This window comes from Protobothrops mucrosquamatus, unplaced genomic scaffold (assembly GCF_001527695.2).
Source record: "Protobothrops mucrosquamatus isolate PMUCROS unplaced genomic scaffold, P.Mucros_1.0 scaffold135, whole genome shotgun sequence".
In the NCBI taxonomy this organism is placed as follows: domain Eukaryota; kingdom Metazoa; phylum Chordata; class Lepidosauria; order Squamata; family Viperidae; genus Protobothrops; species Protobothrops mucrosquamatus.
In genome coordinates this window covers 361,496-384,599 of record NW_015386502.1, presented here as the reverse complement: position 1 = coordinate 384,599, position 23,104 = coordinate 361,496, and the positions used below count along the sequence as shown (strand labels likewise).

Below are 23,104 nucleotides of genomic sequence, written 5' to 3'. Positions count from 1 at the left end.
TCCATAGTTATGTCATTTCCCATTTATATAGTCAACTTTTAAAATCAGTTTTCCTGATTTTCCCTCTTCATTTAAATTTATTTTCTGTAACAATGGCAGTCACTCAACTTCTCAGTTGCTAAAACAGTTTTGAAGATTTCATTTTGTTAAGAGTCAATGTGCAGGTCAGCAGCAAAATATGTACTTGATAACTAAGAAAAATAACATCACTGTAACATTTCTACTCAATGATGTTCTTTCAGTGAGGCTTGGATTAATCACTGTCACTCAGTCACTAGTCAAATTCTTATGTATAGTGATTTACAGAAGAGAATTCCATGGAAACCCTTGTTGAGCTTAAATTGATTTGAACCTTACCATCTGCATCCTAGCCACCCTTTTTTCATGTTTTAAAAATACATCTGTGTGACATCAAGGATAAAGAAAACTAGAATAAGAGGAACACTTCTTGGAAAGATAATCTTTGAAATGCTGGTGGGCCAATTTACTCCTTTTTTTTACAGATGGGCAAGAAAACAAAACTACACTGAGAAGGTCTCTGCCAATGTAAGCTCCCAAGCAAAGTGTTCTTCCAACATCAAAGAAAAGTTTTTTCTCCATTGAGGACTTTCTTTCCTGCTAAACATATCTCTGTCATTAGGCAGAAATGCATGACACTTTCAAATGGACATTCCTGAATAGTGTACATTGATACAGCAGAAATGGGGAAATAGACCATTTCCAGGAGAAATTGCACTGAGAAACACATTACTGAGGAACCCTAAAGCTATTTCTTGGCATCATCTAATCATACATGTGTTTCTCAAGTCATCCTCCATCTGAGTCCTGTGGAGTTTTGATGTTTCCATAAAAGTCTTTTACATTATTATTTTTCCACCCTTTGTTGGAAAAGAAATTGAAATGGAATTTCCATGCAGGAAAAAGAAGGATTGCACCATCTAAATGAAATGATGCAGAGAAAATTCCAGTTTCAGAAGAGTATGCTCCTTTCTTCCTTTCCAGGAATAATTGACAATGTTTACTTTGAATTTTACATATTTTAAGAAATATAATAAAAGTTAGACTAATTTTATTAATTTCTCCTTTGTGAATTATCTCATAGATTTATAACTAAGGCAACCACATTAGACTTAGAAGAATGATAGATACAGATCTATCCTTAATAACAATGAAATAGTTTTAAAGTGTTAGGATTTCTGCACAAGTCTTTCCAGAATTTTTCTGGAAATGTGAAGGATTTTGAAGTGAACGTTTCAGTATTCTTGAAACAAGAATGGGAGACAAAGTTAACAGTTACTATTTAAGTTCAAAGAAGAGTTCGCTTGGCTTGGTTTTGTGTTGCTTTGAACATGGGCTTTCATATATTCTTCCATGGTTGAGAAACTCATGTTAGCTGCCCTCATGGGAGAGTTCAGAGATTTATCAACACAGCTATACCTAAAGAGCACCCTTGGAACTAAATCTGCTTACAATAATAGTTTAAGAAAATAGCTGAAGAAAACTGCTTCCAATTCAATCAGTAAATGGAATTAAGAGGAGAATGTAATCATCTGCACTCAATTTTATCCAAGACCCCCCAAGATTAACAAGCAACTCAAATGATATAAAATGTTATTATTGCAAGGCTCAAAGCACCTCTGATTGCAAGCATTATAAAACAACTACTTAAAACCAACTGACATTACTTCATTTCTAGCTTTAATGGCCTTATGAGTTGCATTTTTGAATGCAGAAGATGCATGGATTTAGAATGCATGGCAAAGGCAGGCTTTCTAATCTTTTGGTTATGCCCTGGAGAACTGATATAAGTGGCAGTTCAAAAATCACTGTTCACAATAAAAAAGACATATTCCATCATTGCTCTACTACTACCATTGCTTAATAGTAGAGTATGTATTTTGTATACAGTTGTGGTTTAATTTTCCAATCTTTCCAATAAAAAGGCTCTAATCAGTATTACAGCTATGGAAATTCTTGGAATTGAAGTCCATATATCTTAAAGTTGCCAGGTTTGAGAAACATTTGTTTAAATAAATGGTCAAAGCTTCTCCTGTTCCTTCTTCAAGAAGTGGGTGCATTCAAATAATAAGATAAAATCTTATCCTTTTCTTTGAAGGCATTTACATTCATACATTAAAACACAGTCCCAAGAGTTATTTCAATAATCTCATTATTGTTTATGATCCCTAACTTCAATGGACAAAAACATTTGAGAAAAATTATATTAACATGCAATGAGAAGATAATTGTTTATTCTGTCCCGAACTTCTTAAAGTCTCAAAAGGTCACTTCGTACATTGGTGCTTGTTTGGAGAATGACTGCCAGATCAAGTATCAGAAAATTGTCCAGCAAGTGTTATTTCATCTAACTGAATGCTGTTAACAGCTCTCTACTTACTATAAGCATTGATACCAGACATTTAATAATGCTGCACCTAGTCAATTATAATGGAGAAAGGTCAAATAATATTGAGCTCAGATCAGTAAAAGATGGTAGGAGAATAATTGCTGCAATGTGGAAAACGATGTAAAATTGTACATCTGCAATGGCATCATCATTTGTGATAAACAGTGCTACTATTGGCAGCATGTTGGATGGAATACTACTTTACTTTGATGTAACTCTAGGGATGATCTCAAGGGTGAAATAATCCTAATTCAATCTTGGATCTCTCACATGAACAATATGTACTCTACCAATGACTCTATTTCTGTCTTCACTATTGAGACTATATCGGAGAAAGATTAGGTTCAGGAATAAAAATAAATGTACAATAATATATATTATTATAATGTAACAAGATTAAACGAGTTCAAGAGAAAAAGAAATGTTTTCTACAAACATAGTGGTTCATGCAAACAAAAAATATATCTGTTGGGAATAAGACATTATTTGGGCCTAGTAAATGGTTCAGATGAGATGCCTAATATAGAGAGAATCACACACAAAATGTTTCATTTCAAATCATCTTTTTTCCAGACATATGGAGCTGTCTTGAAAGCTGCTACCAAATGCTTCTGCATGTGTGAGCAAACATATCCACTTCATTAAAATACCTGTGCTTACACAGCAATGGAAAGATAATCATGATAAGTTTCCAAAACAGCTATGCACAGCTGAAAAAAGATACTGATGGCTCCAAAAAGAAGTATTTCGTATCCATGCCCACATGTTGCAAAAATAATTTCTGAAGTTCTTGCAAAACCCATGTTATGATTTTCTTTCACCGGAAAATTTTCCAGCATAGTAGGTGGTGGGAACGGAGTGATAGGTGCCTCTCATATGGTGTTTTATATGACTTACAATTAATCTTAACAAGTATTTCAGCACCAGACCATGGGACCATTTTGAACTAATATTTAAATACACTGAAGAGTACTTGTCTCCTTTATGTTGTAATATGGTGTTCTCTGACTTTCAATTAGAACAGTTTTACACATGAAATCTTCACCTAAATGTTTATTTAATGTTAAAAAACATCTGAGCCTTAGAATTTCTATCAACATGCAGCTATCTTAACAGAACAATTCGCCAAAGGTGGTTTTTTAATTGTAGTAAAGCAAGGAGATGAGCCCTCCTATAACTACATGCACAGAGTATGCTTTTTTACCATGCCTAGATATTAGTGCACTGTCAAATTTGTATTCCTGTAGAACAGTCCCATTTCAGAATGCCACTCCCTGCAAATATTAACATACATTTCAAACAGACTGTAAGCATCTAAAAAATATTGCACAAGAATAGGAAATGCATCTAGGAAACAAGATGTGTTTGTCAGGAAGACATTATGTCAGGCCAGTTTCCATCATATTTAATTTCTCTTTAACTGCTTCATAATTTGATAGTGGCGTATTTGTCTGAAATGGTGTAGGGGGTTGGACTCGATGACCTCCAAGGTCCGTTCCATCATCATCATCATCATCATCATCATCATCATCATCATCATCATCATCATCATCATCATCATCATCATTATTATTATTATTATTATTATTATTATTATTATTATTATATCATATTTCACTTCTAGGAAACCATTTCATAGGATTTGGTAAAATGTGGCAAAATTAGGGATGCATTGTAGGTTTTTTTAAGTCAACCAAACTTCTATGGGGAAGAGAAGGGAAGGGAAAGGAAGGGAAGGGGTGCAGAGGGGAGGGATGGGTGGGTGGGAAGAAGAATGAAAAGGAAAAGGGAAAGGATGATATTTACCAAGCACATCTGTAGCATTAATAACTCCCAGTTCAACAGGAGTTGCTGCTTTCAGTGTACACCTAGATGGTGTCTGAAGAAGAACACTCGTTTCTCCAAAGGATTGGTTTTGATGTAACTGGCCAATGAAAACTTGTCTCATTTGCTTAGCCTGTTTAAAAATATAAACCCAAGTAATTTTTTGTTGGTTCATGTCTAAGAATGGAAAGGATTTGGAAGATGGTTAGGGATCATTTACAAAATATGCATGTAAACTGCAGACACGATCCACCATTACAATGTTCAGGTTAATGGTATTTCACATGTATCTCAATAAAATCCAAGTTACATTCAGAACATGAAAGGTTGTGATTAGGAGCATGAGTTTATTGCCTTTCCTGCAATCATACACAGATATATTCCCATGTGTAGACATCCAATTTTGATTTATGTGCAAGCCTAAAAATCAACAGAATAATAGAGTTGGAATGGACCTTAGAGGTCTTCTGGTCAAACTTTCTGCTCAATCAAGAAATCCTATAACATTTTAGACAGATGGCTGTCCAATCTCTTCTTAAAAACTACCAGTGTTAGAACACCTACAACTTCTCAAGGCAGTTGTTCCATTGATTAATTGTGCTCACTGTCAGAAAATTTCTCCTCAGGTTCTCTCCTTGATTAGTTTCCATCCATTGCTTCTGTCCTGCCTTCAGGTATTTTAGAGAATAGGTTGACCCCCTCTTCTTTCTGGTAGCCCTTTAGATATTGGAACACTGCTATCATGTCATCCCCAGTCCTTCTTTTCATTAGACATACCCAATTCTTGAAACCATTCTTCATATGTTTTAGTCTCCAGTTCCCTCATCATCTTTGTTGCTCTTCTCTGCACTCTTTCTAGAGTCTTGACATCATTTTTGGTTGTGGTGACCAAACTGATGCAATATTCCAAGTGTTGTTTTACCAAGGCATTATAAAGCGGTATTAACACTTGATGTGATCTTGATTCTATCCCTGTATTAATGCAGCTTAGGACTGCATTGGCTTTTTTGGCAGCTGCCAAAATTTGAAATGATATCAGAATGGAAAAATGAGCAAGGAGAATTAAAGACTTCTATCTTGTTCATTTTTATCCATACAGTTACAGTCCACCCAGTACTCTCTTCATATTGAATAATTCAAGCCTTTTCTCCTTGGCACATATAAATATACCAGAGATTGAACTAAACTATTGCTGAGAATTGGGAAACTGTACGCACCTCCCTTCTCTCTGTCCTTAATTAAGCACCCTAATTCCAAAATACCGGAAGGCAAGGTCTGGGTTGAATAGATTTTTGAGAGATGCACTATTTATTTTACAGATAATGATAAACCAAGCTGATTGTATTGTGCTTAGTAAGGTAAAGCTTGAGCTCCATATGTTTAGCACAGTCTAATGTTCACATAATCACCAGATAGTCATCCAAAAATCCATTAGATAGATAAAGCTCAAAGAACATATTAAAATATCTATCATATGGTCACCAGGCAACAACTGGTAGTACAATTTTTCTCTCATCAGAATAATAATATTATATATCTGGGCTTTATTTTGTGAGAAGTAACATCACGACTGCATTAGCACCTTGTTCCTGAATATTTTTCATCAGAGGCAGTGAAATGTAGTTTCATGCTTTTAAGCAGTATTCTAAAAATGTGTTTCACAATGCTAAATGTCCATGTGTGAGAGATCTGTATAACTCAGCGCTATATTGAACTTGGTTTATACAAATTACTATTTCAGCAAGGTGTTGTTTATTTCTTCTTTAAGATTTTCATTTTCAAAAAAGTAACACCTATACTGTTCAATTCATAATTTCACAATACCATCACATTTTCTTATTCATAAAAAAGCTCCCTACTGAAAAGCTTATTCATAAACTCCTTATTCCAATCTGGTCAAAAGAAAAATTTCCTAGAGGAAAATATTTGTCCTTACCATTTTTCCCAAAGATCGCTTTGCAAGAGCTGGAATTATTCGGTAAGCATTGCAGTGTCCAGTCTTAATGAATCCTACATATTTGCTTATTTCACCTTCTTTCATAAACACTGCAACAAGAATAACAATAAATGACTTCTCTGTATGCATCTCTCTCTCTCTCTCTCTCTCTCTCTCTCTCTCTCTCTCTCTCTCTCTCTCTCTCTCTCTCTCTCTCTCTCTCTCTCTCTCTCGTGTGTGTGTGTGTGGTGAGGTTTGCCACTCCATAATTTGAAACAAGTGAATGGAACAGATAGAATGTATTATGTTTCCAAGCTCATGATAACATGTACATATGGAATGATGTGAATACTTCCAAAGTGAAATAAGGATGAAGTGTATAAAATTGCCCCTAGTCCTAGACTACTGTTATTTCCCCCATTTCTGTACTACTGATTGGAACATACTGCAAATTCTTCAGTATGTCTGGAATGCATTCTATATACAGTTACTTAGCATACATGTTTGGTATTTAGTGTTGGATATATCTTTCCATTTATGAAATTGTTGCTTTAGTGGTACAGCACACAGGAGAGAATCACTCAGGGCTGTCCATGCAAAATAGCCAGATTTTTATTTCCAGTGGTTCTAGAAAGTTCTGTGCCTCTTCATACAGATAAATATACTCACTGTATATAATTAATGTAATATAGGTAATGTAAATTCTTGCCTGTTGCTCATGTATCTCTCTCCCTGCTATTGCCTTTTATTCTGTTTTTCCAGTTAAATGTGTTTCTTATTGTTTGATTATATGTAATAACAACTAATGTTCCATTCCAGGGGCAGAACATTTGGGAAAGACTGAAATATTATTTTCTCCTCTGAACCAAGCTGATTTGGTAGTACCAAGAGTAGGCCTTAAAATTCTCCAGAATAAATCTTCTGGAATGAAAAGTGGTTTCTGGTTTCAGGGCCAGGCCAAAATCAAAACACTCCACTTTGTCCTTTGCTCTTTGTATAACCTTGACTAAATCAAGTAGGAGGAAAGGATTGCTTTTTGACACAAAAATGATTTAATGAAATTATTGTGTGAAATAAATCATACATTTCCTATAATGAAAACAGGGAGACAAGCACTATACTGTTCATTACAGAGGTCTACATGGAAACTAAGGGGAAGAAGCCATAGAACATTAGACAGACTGAACAGCTGTGAAGAACACAGGCTCCATGGAACAGGAGTAGTGTAAAGTCATTGCAGACTTTTATTTGATGTACACATACAAGAGCAAAGCTCTATTGAAGTCAGAGAAGCTATGAATCTGATTTTTCTATACCAGCTGGATTGCTCAGCTTGAGTTGGCACCTAACATTTTTCCATGGCTGGAAAAAAATAGCAATAATAAATGCAGATGCTTTCCAAATGTACTGTTGCTGTTATATGCTCCTTTGTGACTGTTCATTGATGCAAAATGGTTAGGAACTAAAAACCACTCATTATTTAACCCGTATTTATTGGCAACTGACAATAAAACACTGACAGTACTGTAAATGCTAAGGTGACATTGAGGCTCTAATAGATTTTCTTTTGGTAAGAAATAACTTCATGCAGGGATTCTATATTGAAATAACACCATGACTTTCATATAATAGTATAATGCACCCAAATGTTGATGTTAATCTTTAGCAATAAACATGTTGAGGAACACATTCTTCCCATCTGATAATTATACAAAGAACAGTGTGTTTGCTGTGTGTTATGGAGTTTAACCGAAATCATATTTTTTCAGCTATTATTTATTCTCTTTTACGTTGAAGCAGAGTTGGAAAGGGGAATGGGGACTGGGAAAGATCTATCTTTCATTTGACAACAAAAGAATTATCTGATGATGTCACTAGTTCCAGTATGCTGTATATATATCAGAAACCTATCTTAATAACAACAAAAATCCAGAAACGTGTAAAAATGAAGTTGAGTTATTCACATATTCTTCATTATTACTTTGAGAAAATACTCAAAATGGTTCCTATTATCCAAGTACTACATGATTTGAAAAAATGCCTCTTTGTTCAGATAGGCTATAAAACAGAAGATAAGGAACATATAATGGATCTAACACAGTCCAGCAGGACATGCCCTTTGGTCTACTAATGTCTTCCTGAAGTCATTATACAAAGATCCATGCTTTTTGTGCTATCAATGCGAAATATATGGATACACTGTTTCTTTGAGGCCTTCTTTTTCCTTACTCTTAATGTTCTTTAGGAATGATACATGCTAAACAAAACCAGCACTTGTGAATCTATGATTAAAGAGCCTTTGCAAAGAGAACACCTTCAACAATTAACAATCCAGCATTTTATCAAATTACCTTTTCCAAATTCCAATTCACTTAAGTGAAACCACTATCTAAGAGAAAGTCATTTAACCAGGTGATCTTGAGGTGGTTCCTGCTTAGAATTCAATGCAAAGTACAGTAATTTATTTATCATGTTGATTACCCAGAAAATCTAGTTATATCAGATAGCATAGAGGTAATTTGTAAAGGCTTGGACTGTCACTTCCCAATTTTTAATTTAGGTACAGCATTTAATTTAAAAAAAAATCTAGGCTAGATACCAGTAATCAACAAGATAAATCAATTACTGTACTCTTGGATTGTGTCTAAGATATTGATATGTCACACAAAAACATGGACAATGTGCTACAAAAGCTAAGAGAATATTACTTCTTAAACAAGAAGGCAATGACATATTTAGCCCACATAATAATATGGATAATGATATATATATAATGGATTTTAGCATAAACTTTTTCCTTTAAAGATAATTTACTATATGGTTGTGAAATCTGGACCACTGAGAGATGGGAATAGATGCATCCAAATTATGCATTTGGAAATGATTTCTAGATTATTGTAGACTTCAAGAAGAACCAGTCAACCAATACTAAACTAAATATAGATTGATTGCTTCCTTAAGGGAATGATTAGCAAACAGAAACTTGGGACATATGATGTCTTCAGGTGATGGACTAAAAAAACAACTATGCTTGGCACAGTTGGAAAAAAATAGGAGAAAGTAATTTGGAAGAAATCAAGTACTCTTCTCCTTGGAAACTCTACTGATTATCATAGAGATACAAAATTGTCCATACCTATCAGGTGTGATAGAACATTTAAGTAACTAAATCCTGTTTGTTTGTTTGTTTGTTTGTTTGTTTGTTTGTTTCAGCATAGTGATGTTTATATAATATGATTAAAGACTGTATAATAGAAGTTTCAATTTTGAACTGAGTACTTAACAGTAAAATCTCCATTGTATTGCTACTTGATATACAGATAAACAGAACAAATTTAATAATAATTAAAATATCATTTTTAACTTATTTTGTAACAAACTAAATTCTGAAAGAATTTTTTAAAAGGAAACTCAACAGCAACAAAAGTATGTCAATGATGCAGTTGATGTGTTTTTCATATCATATAATACAATGCAAATTTGGGGAAGTAGCCAAATTAGCTTCCAGGACTGAATTGTAGAATGTTTCCTATAATTATATAAGCTTGCTTGAACTGAAGGAAGAGGCCTTGCTGGGGAAGTATTTGAAGAACCATTGTGATTTGCAAATCATAATTTATGCCTTAACATGTCTTTAAAGTCATCCAGGCAATTATGGTTTATTTAATAAACTCTGGGTGAATCATACCATGTCTTCATTCACTGTAGATCTGGGGCACTGCATATATTGGGTTCAAGACAGTACAGCTTTTAAAAAGGGAAGTGAAGTCTTCTTTACTAAACAATTTACAATGTATTAAGGAGTAAGCCCCATTTAACAAATTAGGGTTTATTTCACAGCAAGCAGACTCCATAGTAAATATAGGGCAGATCATCCTCGAGAAGTCAATCTACTATATATACACTAAGACTCAACTCCAACTTGATGGCACAAAATCAGTAAATTAAAATTTCGGCTGGAGAAGGCATCTGTATTTTCCCCAGAAATGCCCTCTACAGTTGCAGTCCAATTAAAATATTCTTTTATTATATAATAGAAAATCAAATCCTGTGTCCCACAGAATTATATATGATCACTTAGATTGAAATTATCCACCAATTTTAGATCCTGCGTATAATTGAATGCTCTAGCTTTTCTATATCCTGAAGATATGAGAAGTTTCAGCGATACCAAATTAAATTCAGAAAAATTGGTTTGTAATGTGTATCCCTTCAAAAGCACTGGACCAAGACATGGGATTTTGTGAATCACTTAATTTTACTTAAGTGATGACTAAGGCTTCTCCTGACCCTGTGCACAAGAGTGAATTTCAGTACTTTTAAACCACAGGTTCATACATATATATGAGAAGCATCAAAGTCAAGTCAACAGGTAGATGAATGCCCTTTCTGAATGATAAAGAAAAGGAGACAGGATTTGCATTTCATAGAATTAAGAATTCCAGCTGCTTCAAGGTGGAGAATTCATGGTTATTATAGCTTATCATGAAAATAAGAGACAGGAGTAAAATTGTTTAAATGGCTTTTTACATGTAAAAGCCAATGGGGAGCAAATATGAGTGTTGTAATATTTAGCTATCAACTGAGGGAATATGTAATCAGTCAGCATGCCTGAACATATCAAGGGTAAAGTCCTTGCGAACAAGATTCACTTTCTTTTTATTATATCAGTATAAAAGGATTTTAGTTGTAGCAAAAAAAGGAGAATAGTTTGGCTGCATTTAAATTTAGTGTTTCACCTTCAAAGTATATACTTGGAAAATTGTACATTATAAAGTTTGTGTGATGAAAACACAACTGAGCAGCACTGTAATATAGTTAAGGCTAAGAACCAAGGGAGTGTTCCTATATTGCCTTCCCCCAGTGTCAAGGTGTGCTGGGGTCATACATGATTATGATGATTTATGATGATGATGGTGGTGGTGGTGGTGATGGTGGTGATGATGATGATGATGATGATGATCTCTGTCGATTTCTTTGAATGCAAGAAGCTCTAGAAGACCTAAATTTTTTGGTGGCCACTAGGAGGCAGCATGATCAAAACTGACTTTGGCTATTGGCCTTCAATAAGCTCACAGGAGCCCATTCAGATATAATACAAAGGTGCCTTTGTGATTATCAGGTTATTCATGTAGCTCAGGAGAATTTGTATAACAGGAATTCTGATAATGTAGAAGATTATCAGGTGGGCACTAGGCTCACAAGTCATTTGTTTGTTTATTTACTAACCAAATTATATGGCTATCTATTTCTGGAAGGTGAACAACAATCAGATAAGACAACAAATAAAAACAAAAATATAAAATGTATAATCCATATTAAGAAACATCACAAAAGCTAGAAATGCAAACTCTAGGCAAGAGAGGATAAAAATGGCCATCTCATCAGTGGAGCCATCTGTACAAGTCTCCGTTTGCCTGAGGGGCCTGAGAACATAGGCAGGTTTAGCAAAAAGGACGGAGCCAATCTAAATTTTGGAGGAAGAATATTCCATAAGGCAAGCACCATGGCAGGAAAGATACATCTCATAGGACCCCCCCCCCAAATTAAAGTCCCTAACCGTTAGTAGTTGCATTATATCTACTTTGCAAGATCTGATGTTATGATTTGCTTTGTCAAGATTTCCTAAATCTTACCTTCAGTTGCATGTCTTCATACAACCTGACTGACTGACTGACTGACTGACTGACTGACTGATTGATTGATTATGTGCCATCATTGTCAATTCTTAGAAAACATAAAGATTTTCTGCATGACAATCTGTTCCCAAAAGCAGTCTTGATGAAAAGACTGAAGATTTTCATGGTGAAGAGGGAGGAGGAGTACCATGTTTAATTGTGTACCAAACAAGTACCGTGTTTAATTGTGTACCAAAAGAACATATAATGCAGAGAAATGCATCAATGAGCAGATAAGTTTTGTTTTTAAAAATCTACAGCATTTTACAGATATTCAAAGCTGAGTTTTTACAATTCAGACTTGATGAGTCAGATATTCAACAATCAGTTTAATCAATTACATTTTCCAGAAGCTTCTCTGGATGTTATTTGAATTGCCTTTATAGATATTTTAAAATAAAAATAAAAAAACTACTGAGAAATTTATTTAAATACAATTTTACATTCTGTCCCCTGTATATGCCATATTATTGTAAACAGTATTTCTTGTAAGGCAGTTAAGTCAATAAATAAAACAAATAAAAATCACTGAGCCTTGTCTTAATGAAAATATTATATTTTGAGGAGAGCCACATGAAAACTATTTCCAAAGAAAATTATTCATTTTCTTTATGAAATATGTTGCAAATATTGTTACTGTGCTCTATATTACAATACATTCTGTTCATTGTGGTGTAGGAAATTTTCATTGCAATCATTAATGAAATACAATGGCATTGTAGAATATTAAAAAGGCATGAATGAAAAGAAAATCTGTAGCAATATAAAGGGCAAAAGAATTAATATTTACAAAAATAATAGCTAATTTTTCTAACCAAAACATCATACTACATTCTAAGTTACCATAATCTATTGAAATGAAATGCAATCCTCACTCCAACCCCCACACAAAAGTAACTCACTAGACTTTTGAGAACTTTTCAAAATAATTTATGGTAACAACAGCGATTAGCATATACTATTTGTCTCAATTTTAAATAAGCTGGCTCATTTTTTGGTGGGAAAAACTTCACATGTCTACTTATTTTGCAGGAATAAAATTAACACAGCAAATCATGCCAGGGTGATTTAATGGTTTGAGATGCTACATCAGTCATTGTGAGCCTTGGGTTTTCTTCCTAATTTCATATCAGCTTGTCCAGACAAAAGTTATCATCATCAAAGACCAATATGGCTCCAGGCTTTATTTTCCAAGGGACTACCATTTTCAGCATTAATTGTAACCAGAGTCAATTCCCTTCAAGTTCCATGCTTTTATGATTACTATATGATACTGTTAATCTTCCCAGGTAAACCAGAAGAAACATGAGCTGGATGAGCTAATTCTACGTTATTATAAGGCTACATTAATGGAATCTTGCAAGTCTGAAGGTACGTTGTCTCCCACCATCAGTTTTAACTTTCTGATCCATTTAACTTTCTGATCCTTTCTATATTTCCTTTCCCAACAGTTAAGCTACTGGAGGTTTCCACTTCTCTTATCTCATTGTTTTCTAGATAGCATCTCTTCCCATTGCCCTTCAAGGTCATTTTCACATATATTACACACAGTGCTTTGGAAGTAGGATTTGTCAGTAGTAATCTCCAGAGCTCTGCCAGAGCTGAAGAATCTTCTTGGATCAGAAGCAAAACGTCTTCAAAGAAAAACAGAAAGTCCAATTGCTTCTTGAAAAACATCTTTGGGACAATCATGTCCCGAATGACTAAGAATCTACATAGACATCCTGGAAATTAATTAATCCCAGAGAGGTTTTGTGGTAGAAATCTTAGATTCATGGAGAATTGAATACATTAGTCTGAAAAAGAAATTAAATTTAGTTTTTTTGCCAGAGCTCTTCCATCTAATTGAAGTATATCCCATCTACTTTTTTGAAGTGCAGCCCCTTGTACATCATTTTAAAGGTTCCTGTTTAGGTCATGACATTGATATGGATATCAATATGGATGTTGATATGAATATTAAATTATACTCACCATAGTCTGTTGGAAACTTCCTCCATTTTAACTGAGCAGTTAACTTAAATATAAATATCATCGGCCAGTTTTGGTAAAATGAAGACCCACGGATTACTTCTTCTTTGGCCTGCTGTTCATGTTTTGCTATTTCCTGAAAGACAGTTTCAGTTTTAGATTGGATAAATGTGAAGAATAGACAGGAAGGATTCACAGAAGGAATCAAGTATGGGATTTACATTTAATAAGAGTTCTAGTCAGCATACTTTTTATGACATTATATATTAATATATTGATTAGAATGAAATTATTTAAATTGAGTTGAATTAGAAAAGTAGCTGACACTGTATTTAGATACATCCATTGATTATTGGATAACATAAGCCAGTCTTTCCAATGATTGATTGAAACATATAAACAGATAGAATCCTGCCATCCTTCAAATGCATTAGATTACAAGTCCCAAAATCCCCATCAAACTACTTAGAAGTCTGGAAGTTGACGTTCACATGTGAATAGTTATTCAACAGCATTTTAATGGTCATAATACTTATGTAGTGCTTGGACTCAGAATAATGCAATGGCATAGCTGAGATGAATGCTGGTTTCATATAGAAGTATTGGGGGGGATGCATCCATTATGACAGAAATAAATTGTAACTGGTTTGATTTTTCCAGGTCCACATCCAAACAGAGAGCTACACAATATTAATCAAAAGGCAATTGCTCTAATTTAGTACAAATGTATTTGAAGAGGTATGTTAATAAGGCAATAGAAATGCAAATAATATCATAAATTAGAAAAATTCAGTCTGTGCTTATTTAAGTCTGAGATAGATAGTATAGTAGTGTATCTTGAAGCAATGATTTTTAGCAATATTATTGGCAGCCATTGCTAGTGCCTTCAGAGGGAAAACATATTCATAAGGAGCTTAACTTAGTACCCATCACATCCTCCAAACTCCTTCAACCAACCCCTGGCCAAATTTTGGGACATGGAAGAGAGACTAGAAGACCAGAAGACAACAGAGTCTAGAATGCTACCTACATATCTGGAGTTACCAAATTGGAAAAATCTGGCCCTGTAAGTACACTTAGGGCCCTTAGTGAATGTTGGAAAGTATGGAGATATCAGTGGATGTTCTCAGCATTGTTGCTGAAGGACCTACTGTAATTGCACTTTCTTTTCAGATCCCCTCATCAGATATATTTGGGGGGAAAAAAGCCTTGGAATACAGGTTGATAGTAAGGGGAGAAGACACTGATTGAATTGGTTTCTTTAAATTAATGAAGGCTCTCTTGGAACTGAAAATGAATTAGCTCATTCATTTGTGCTGTGCATTTTTAAAATGAGGCTCAGGGAAGTTTGCCCTTTACCAGTTTAATCAGGATTCTTTGGGTGAAAGTAATTGACTCTTTATACAGCATTTTCTTCTAGTGGAAGGAAGCCTGGGAAGTATGATAAAACAATGTTATAATTTTCACCACCTTATCAGTCATTCAAACATGTTCATTAGGGAGCTGCTTCATACAATACTTAGCATCCAATTTCTGACTTCCAAAAATAGGAATGTAGCATCAATTGTCCAGGATCTGCTCATATCTCTCTTGGGGTGTTTAAGTACTTCATAAAATAATAAAAAGCTGAATACAATATTTTAAATATAAGAAGATGCATTTTAAATTTAAGGAGCTTATAACAGCTTAGTTGTTTTTATTGCTTTTTCTTTTTCTGACACTCTCTTTCCTTGTCTATGGCTGGAAAAAAAAGGAGAAAATTGGGTGTCCAGCTGTTGCATTGTGCTTTGTTCCATGGGTTACACTCAGGATTTTATTCAAATATGAACATGCAAAACAAGTTTAAACAGATAAATAACTATAAGAAGCCATAACATTCTGGAGATTGGCAAAATGCTATAGAGGCCCTGTGCTGAAAACACTGGGAGCTGAAGATCAGCAAGAATGGGTGACCCACAGGTTCTTCATTCTTATGCAAACTGCTTACCTCTTTTACCCTTAAGTAATTGATGGATGGAATTTTGAGAAAATCACAGTTTTCCTCAGTAAGAATACTAAGTACATCACGTTTCATCTTTGAAGGAAGTGGTACCAAAGTCCCAAAACAGCACCCTACACCAAACTTCAAAAATAATTAAAAAGAAATAATAGAAATTAATATTTAACATTCCTTTATGTTTTACATAATTATAAAAATATACATCAGTATTATATACTGTAATTTATCATTTCTGCAACTTGTTGTAGGAAAAACAATAGCATATACCCTGGATATTTACTCTCATGATGACAGCTGATATTTTTAATAGTTGTATAAAATCACTGAAATGTTCCACAATAGTGATAAATAGGTTGAACAAAATCAAAGCATCACTTAGCGAAGAGTGGTATTTAGGCACTGCTGCCACTGGAATTTCCCTCCTGAAAACAATAGAGCACATCAGGGACGGATTTATAATAACTCACTGTGTGCAATCCGCCATAGCCATCTCACCACCACTGTTTCTTTGACATTATTTCCATTGACAAAAAATGGAAATAATGTCAAAGAAACAGTGGTGGATAATATTTATTGCATTGAGTTATCCCACTAGAATTGTCCACAGCAAATTGTCCTGCAGTGAGCTGGCTGCAGTGAGATAGCCATGGAGAGATGGCTGCGACAAGTTGGCTGTGGTGAATTGTTCCATTCCATCAGGGATTGCCTAGTGAAAGATGATCCTGTCCATCCTATCTGGACTTCTTGAGGTAACCTATTTAAGAATGTACTTTGATAAAGGAAAGAGCAGTGAAGACAGTCATCTCCTATAGTTGCTCCCATATTACAGGACACACTGTTCCCAAATGCATGCAGTACTTGTTTCCCTCTTCTTGAGATTTCAGAAAACTCTGAAAACTGTGTATAATGCACTATACATTCTCCATAACTGGAGAAGTATATGTAGCGGGGCTGGCAGAAAGGCTTTGCAGGAGCCTGGCTGGAGAGAGGGAAGTAGGAAGCTCAGACAGCTGCTCCCAGTTTGGGCGTGGCAGGCGTGGATCAGGCAGAAGGAAAAAAAGGGGGAAGGAGAAAGGGAGGTGGGGTGATTGTTGTTGTCAGGGAGAGACCAGGTGAAGCCAAAGAGGAGGTTGAGGTTTTATGTGATTCTTTTCCTCTGAAATAGAGGGAAGGAGAGAGAGAGAGAGAGAGAGAGAGAAGTGGAGTTTTATTGTTTTCTTTCCCGAGTGAAGGGAAGAGTGAGAGTGAGAAGAGGGAAAGCTTGGTGGGGTTTTAAATTCAGATTTTAACTAGAAAGGAAGGGGGGGATTTGGCATAGAGAAACCTGGGACTACAAATACCAACAGAAGAGAAGGAAAGGCTGGTCGCTACTGCTTCGGAGACTAGCAGCCATCCAAACTTTGATCATTATCACCTGTGCAAGCTGTAGACATTGTGGGGAGCTGCCCTTGTGGGGCGAGCTGTTGCTGCAGAGTGCTATCTTCGCTCGTGCTTTCTGTTGCTGTCTGGAGCTGGAGGGCCTCCCCCCCCCCCGTTTTCCCAAGCAGCTGCTACAAGCTATTGACTATTATTGCCTTGACTACTAGGGGGTTGATAAACACTGTCACACACTGACTGCCATGGCTAGGGGTTGGTCATATTTGTTCCTGTAAACTCCTTTGACGACGAGAACCTGCCACCCCTTCACTCTGCATGAGTTCCCGTTAAAAAGGACATTCTATCAATCTTTTGAGAGTGTGGCTGCTGAGCGTAACTGAAGGGGGGGCTAGGAGGGCCTGGGCTTTGGTGACCTCTGAGGGGGTTACAGTACATATATAAATGCTGTAAAATAAATAAATATTAAGGAAGTTGAAATGTTCTCAGCTCCCTGAAGTTAATTCCAGATGGATGCCGCTATAAGCATCATTTTAGGAATGGAATAGAAAATTGCTTTCTTACTTTTGCCCATCTCAATATTTGCAATTTTTCCCCAATTGTAAACATATCCCTACCAGAAGAAAGAAACTAAACCCACAGAACAAATCAGGCTGATTTTTATTGTCCATCTCCAATTAAGAGATGTATTCTTGACTAGTGACCTTTCTCATAGAAGATTGCAGTCATGCTTTTATAGCCATTTTCTCTACAGTTCACATCAGTACACTTTCAAAACAAGAAAAAACAAAAATGCAAATGTTGCTGTTGCTTAGAATGTCAAATTTATTTAAAGCTGAATTATATCTCTAATATTTTTGTATAGAGCAAGTTCTTTTCTAATAATGAATTTTCAGAATTTTAATCTTTTCCTGGGCTTAACTCGTTTACAGTGTTTATTGAACACTATTTTCTCCATCCTTTTCATTCAACTATATTATCTTATAAAGATGCAGACACTGCCATTTAACTAAAAGAGATAAAAGTAGATTATAATGATTTCAAATACTTTGACTATTTGCCTATATGTCCATATGATTAATTTCAACAAATACAAAATAAAGCTCTTTGCATAAGGTGTTCATGCATGTGGATGATAAGTTGTAGCAATGTATCAGGAACAGTCTATCTGAAGGGATCTAAAGATGTATAATTAAACCACTTATACTAAAATGAACTAATGCCATTTGCCCTCAAGGAATCCAAAACCATTGCTAATAAGAAAAAAGAAAGTTCAGCAGATATGACAGTTGACTTTGAAATTTGCACAATCAAGATTATAATGCTGACAATATTGCATCCAGTTTTGGTCATCATGATGTAAAAAGGATGTTGAGACTGCAGAAAGAGTACAGAAAAGAGCAACAAAGATGATTAGGGGACTGGAGGCTAAAACATATAAGGAACGGTTGCTGGAATTGGGTATGTCTAGTTTAATGAAGAGAAGGACGAGGGGGGACATGATAGCAATGTTCCAATACCTCAGGGGCTGCCACAAAGAAGAGGGAGTCAAGCTATTTTCCAAAGCACCTGAAGGCAGGACAAGAAGCTATGGGTGGAAACTAAGCAAGGAGAGAAGCAACCTAGAACTAAGGAGAAATTTCCTGAATGGAGTGATCTCTCCACATATAGACAGAACTTCTGAGAAAAATATTAATTACACAAAATTTACACAAGTTTTTTTTTAATTTGATGGACAATTTTGAACTTGTTGATGCATGGATACATAAAAATGAATGTATATACTTACTTATCTGATCATATAAATTTTCTTAATTAATTAATTAAGACATGTTTTCAGATAATAATCTGGTTAGTTTAGTCTTTAAGATAGCAGTTAAATGCTGTTACAGAAGGAAGCAATATTGGAGGTCTATAAAAATAAATTTATGATTATTTTTATGAAAATAATCTTGTTACAAATATAAAAATGATTTGGAACACAAGCAAAGCTTTCATGAGAGATTATTTTATACAACATATTAGTGAACTCCAAAAGAAGGCATATGAGAAAATACAAGCTATTTTGATTGAGAAAAAAAAGCATAAAAAAGGCAAATATTTTTCAACAAATTAAGCTTGAGGAACAGTTATCAATTTTAACACTAAGAGAAATATACATATAAATATATTATGCAAAAAAAAAGATTTGAGTTTGCAAATAAACCAATTTTCATAATTTGTCATACAAATTATGAAAAGAATATTGAAACTATAGGAGAGAGATACTGTAATAACAGACAATATGTGCATGCAAAAAGTATTTCATCAATTTTACCCCAATTTATACAAAGGAGAAGAAATTTCCCTGGAGAAAATAGCTGAATATTTAAAGAAACAAAATTTATTGAAGATTACAGAAAAACAAACAGATTATGAATGGACCTATAACAATAAGGGAAGTTTGTAAAGCTATAAAAAAGACCAAAACAGGAGAAAAAATATCTGGTCCATATTGCCTGGACCAGATGGATTACTGACATCTTACTATAAATACTTTGTGGATTAACTTTTGCAATCTTTACAAAATATAATGAATTCCATTTTACAGAGGGAAAAGATGCCATAAAGGTGGAAGGAGGCTAATATAACTTTAAAGGACAATATTTGACTTCAACAAGAAACTATTAACTGATATCATTGTTGAATCATAATTATACATTTTTTACAATGATTGTGGTTGAAAGGTTCAAAATAATTTTGCAAGAATTTCTCCATGAGGATCAATGGAATTTTTTACCTTAAGGAATAACATTATAAATGGGTTAGATATTTTGGCCTATTTGGAGCAACAATGAAAGCCAAGTTGTGCTGATTTTCTTAGACACAGAGAAGGCCTTTGACTTGGTCTTTCCTTTTAAAGTTTTGGAAGATATTGATTTTGGAGAGAATGCTACTAAATGGATAAGAGCAAAAGGGCAAATAATTGTCAATGCAATCTAACGTAACCCTGTGGGATACAAAAAGGGACAAGAAAGGAATGCTTGTTGTCTCCTGTCCTGTTTATTTTTAGTTGAGTTTTAGTGTAAGTCATTTGGTGCAAAAAAGGTAGACGATTTTAGGTTCAAATGCATATACTGATTCAGAGGATTTAAAACGTTAATATATATCTGAAACCAGAACTTTTCTTCTTGGGGCTTATTGCCAGATCTTTCCATCTTAGTGCTACAGCAATCTTGCTGTGGTTATCATATACAAAAACAAAGATCTATGACTTTTTTTTTCTAACTGAGGTGGGGATTAGCTTGGAATTCCATATGATATAGAATTCCCTTCATCTATTTCAAGAGGTGACTAAGGCTTAACCAAACAAAAGAAAAATTGGAGATGATAATTCCTCCTCTAAAAATTGCATTATATTAAAGTATTTTCAGATAGTTTGGAAAGGCTGTAATCAAGATGGCCCAGCTAATCATCTCTGATGGCAGTACTATTTTGTTATTTAGTTTTGTTTTAAAAATTCAGAAAATTAGAATAATTACACAATAGTCTTCAATAAACGGTGTTAGTATAGTTTTATTATCAATTTTTCCAGGACATATAAAATGGTACAATTAAAGAAAGTAATTCAATTGTTGTTATTAGTGCCAGAATATTTTTTTCTTCTGTTCAGTCATGTCTAATTCTCAGAAAATGCCTGGACAAGTCCTTACGGTTTTCTTGGAAAGGTTATTCAGAAGTCGTTTGCCATTGCCTCCTTTCTAGGGTTGAGAGAAACTGACTGGCCCAAGGTCATCCAACTGACTTTGTGCCTAAAATGGGATTAGAGCTCATGGTCTCCTGGGTCCTAGCCTCAATTACTACACCAGAATTAATGCCAGAATTAATGTAGCAAAATATTGCAGAACTAAATTACATTTATTTTTCAATCAGTAGTATTCATAAGGTCCTATAGAAAGGTGCATTTGCTTTACAGTTACAATAGATGCACACTAGCACGCTCAGAAATACATTTTTCCCTGGGATGCATAGATTGATAATAATACAATGAAGTCTTTAACTAACTATATTTTTATAGCAAGTGATAACATCTATCACACACAAAAAAAAATATCAGACAACATTCTCCCAACTTTATCATGCCAATCAGGTTAATTTAGCTCACTGTGGATGATGGGAGAAAGATAGCAGTTTCTACATTACACTATTCTCCAAGAGTTTTTGCAAATAATCTTAGAGCAGGGCAGTTCCATAAAACCAAGTTGTTGTTTTTTTACCATACTATAATAAATTGAGCTAAAAGGCATTCACTACTTGCTGACACTGAATATGCAATGAATCGTCTGTATTAGAAATTTCCAGAACTAAACCAAGTCACCATTCGTTCTGAGTGTACACATCCTACGTTAAGGGCCAACAAACTATTGTTAACTCTCAATCCCATCTAGCTTGGCCATGGCAGCTGTAATACAACATGCCAGGACTTTATATGATGAGCTACCAAAAAAGAACCTTTGTACTTATTGGAAATAAGTATTCTCAGATCTGGACTAACCCCAGACCTTCCACAGCATGATCCATTGGATCTCCCCAATTAAGACTAGGAAATTATAAAAATTATTATGGTTGGTTGCATAGTCAGCCTGATGTTTAGACTAGAGCTGTCATCTTATTCATTTCACATCTTTCCAAGGTTGATGTTATAGTTCCTAGTGACTTTAGGAATACAAGCTAGCTGTACGCAATGGTGAGATTCAAATATGTGAACAACCAGTTCTCTGTGTGGATGCCGCTTCTGGGCCTGGGCAACAAAAAATTAGCTACCGGTTCTGCCGAAGTGATGTGAACCAGCTGAATTTCACCACTGGCTGTATGACTTTGAGCCAGTCATTCTCTCTCTCTCTCTCTCTCTCTCTCTCTCTCTCTCACACACACACACACACACACACACACACACAATTAGGAAGAAGGCAATACCAAACCACTTCTAAAAATGCTGCCATGAACATTGCATGGACTTTTCCATGTGATTTCCAGGAGTCAAGACTGACTTGGAAGCACATATGCACCTGTCACACAAACACACAAACACACATCCCAAGTTTGCACTAGCCCTACACAGAATTCAAGTGATATATTAAGGGAAGTTCAATAAGAGGTAAATGTAAAACAATACTATTAGTAAATGTGAGAGCTTGTTTGGTGACATGGTATTCTGCCTTAGGCCTGTAATTCATTATGATTGATAGCCAAAGATGGCTATCAATACTGCAAGAAAAAAGGTGGTATGCTTAGAAAAATGCTTGCTGTATTCAAGCAGTTCCTTAGCCACCTAGAGGAGATGATTCTTGGATAACCAGAGAAGAAGATCTTAAGGCCCTAGGCTAGAAACTGCAAGGCTGTGAGTCCTTGTCCTACTTTAGACTTAGTAGGGTGACCTTGAGCCAGACCTCTCTTTCAGCCCTAATAAGGAGATAGTGGGAAACAATTCTATGAAAATGCTGCCAAGAAAACTGCAGTGACAAGTCCAGGCAGTCACCAGGAGTCTTCATTGACTTGAAGGGACAAACAAAAATGGTTTTTATTGTGGGATCGCAAAATCCCGGGGTCCCGCTCCCTGCAGGACGGTGGCAACGTACGTCGGCCTAAACCAACGGGCCTCGCTTTAGGTTAGGAAACACACGGACAACATGCTTCTTCAGGTGAGATGGCAGGCAAAGACCCTGAAGCCTCTCCATGCCTCTCTTTTATTGGTACATTAGCGTCATAAAGGGGGGGGGTACAAAAGGACAATAGGGGGATGGTTCTTCATTGCCATACACAAAGAACAGGAAACTTAAGTCAAGGAGGTACTAATTCAAGGTAAGCTTTTCAGGAGAAATGAAACTTAAGTCAAGAAACGAAACCTAAGGCAGGCTCTTCAGGAAAAACGAAAC

The 23,104-nt window shown here is 35.2% G+C and overlaps 1 protein-coding gene across 1 annotated transcript in view; it reads right to left on the bottom strand.

Moving 5' to 3' along the window:
- Positions 1-23,104, bottom strand: part of CNBD1 (cyclic nucleotide binding domain containing 1) — a 131,360-nt gene that overhangs the window by 21,974 nt on the left and 86,282 nt on the right. The window contains 4 exon segments of the mRNA XM_029283559.1: positions 4,214-4,364; positions 6,168-6,277; positions 13,820-13,952; positions 15,804-15,938. Of these exon segments, the coding sequence (XP_029139392.1) occupies positions 4,214-4,364; positions 6,168-6,277; positions 13,820-13,952; positions 15,804-15,938 (529 nt within the window).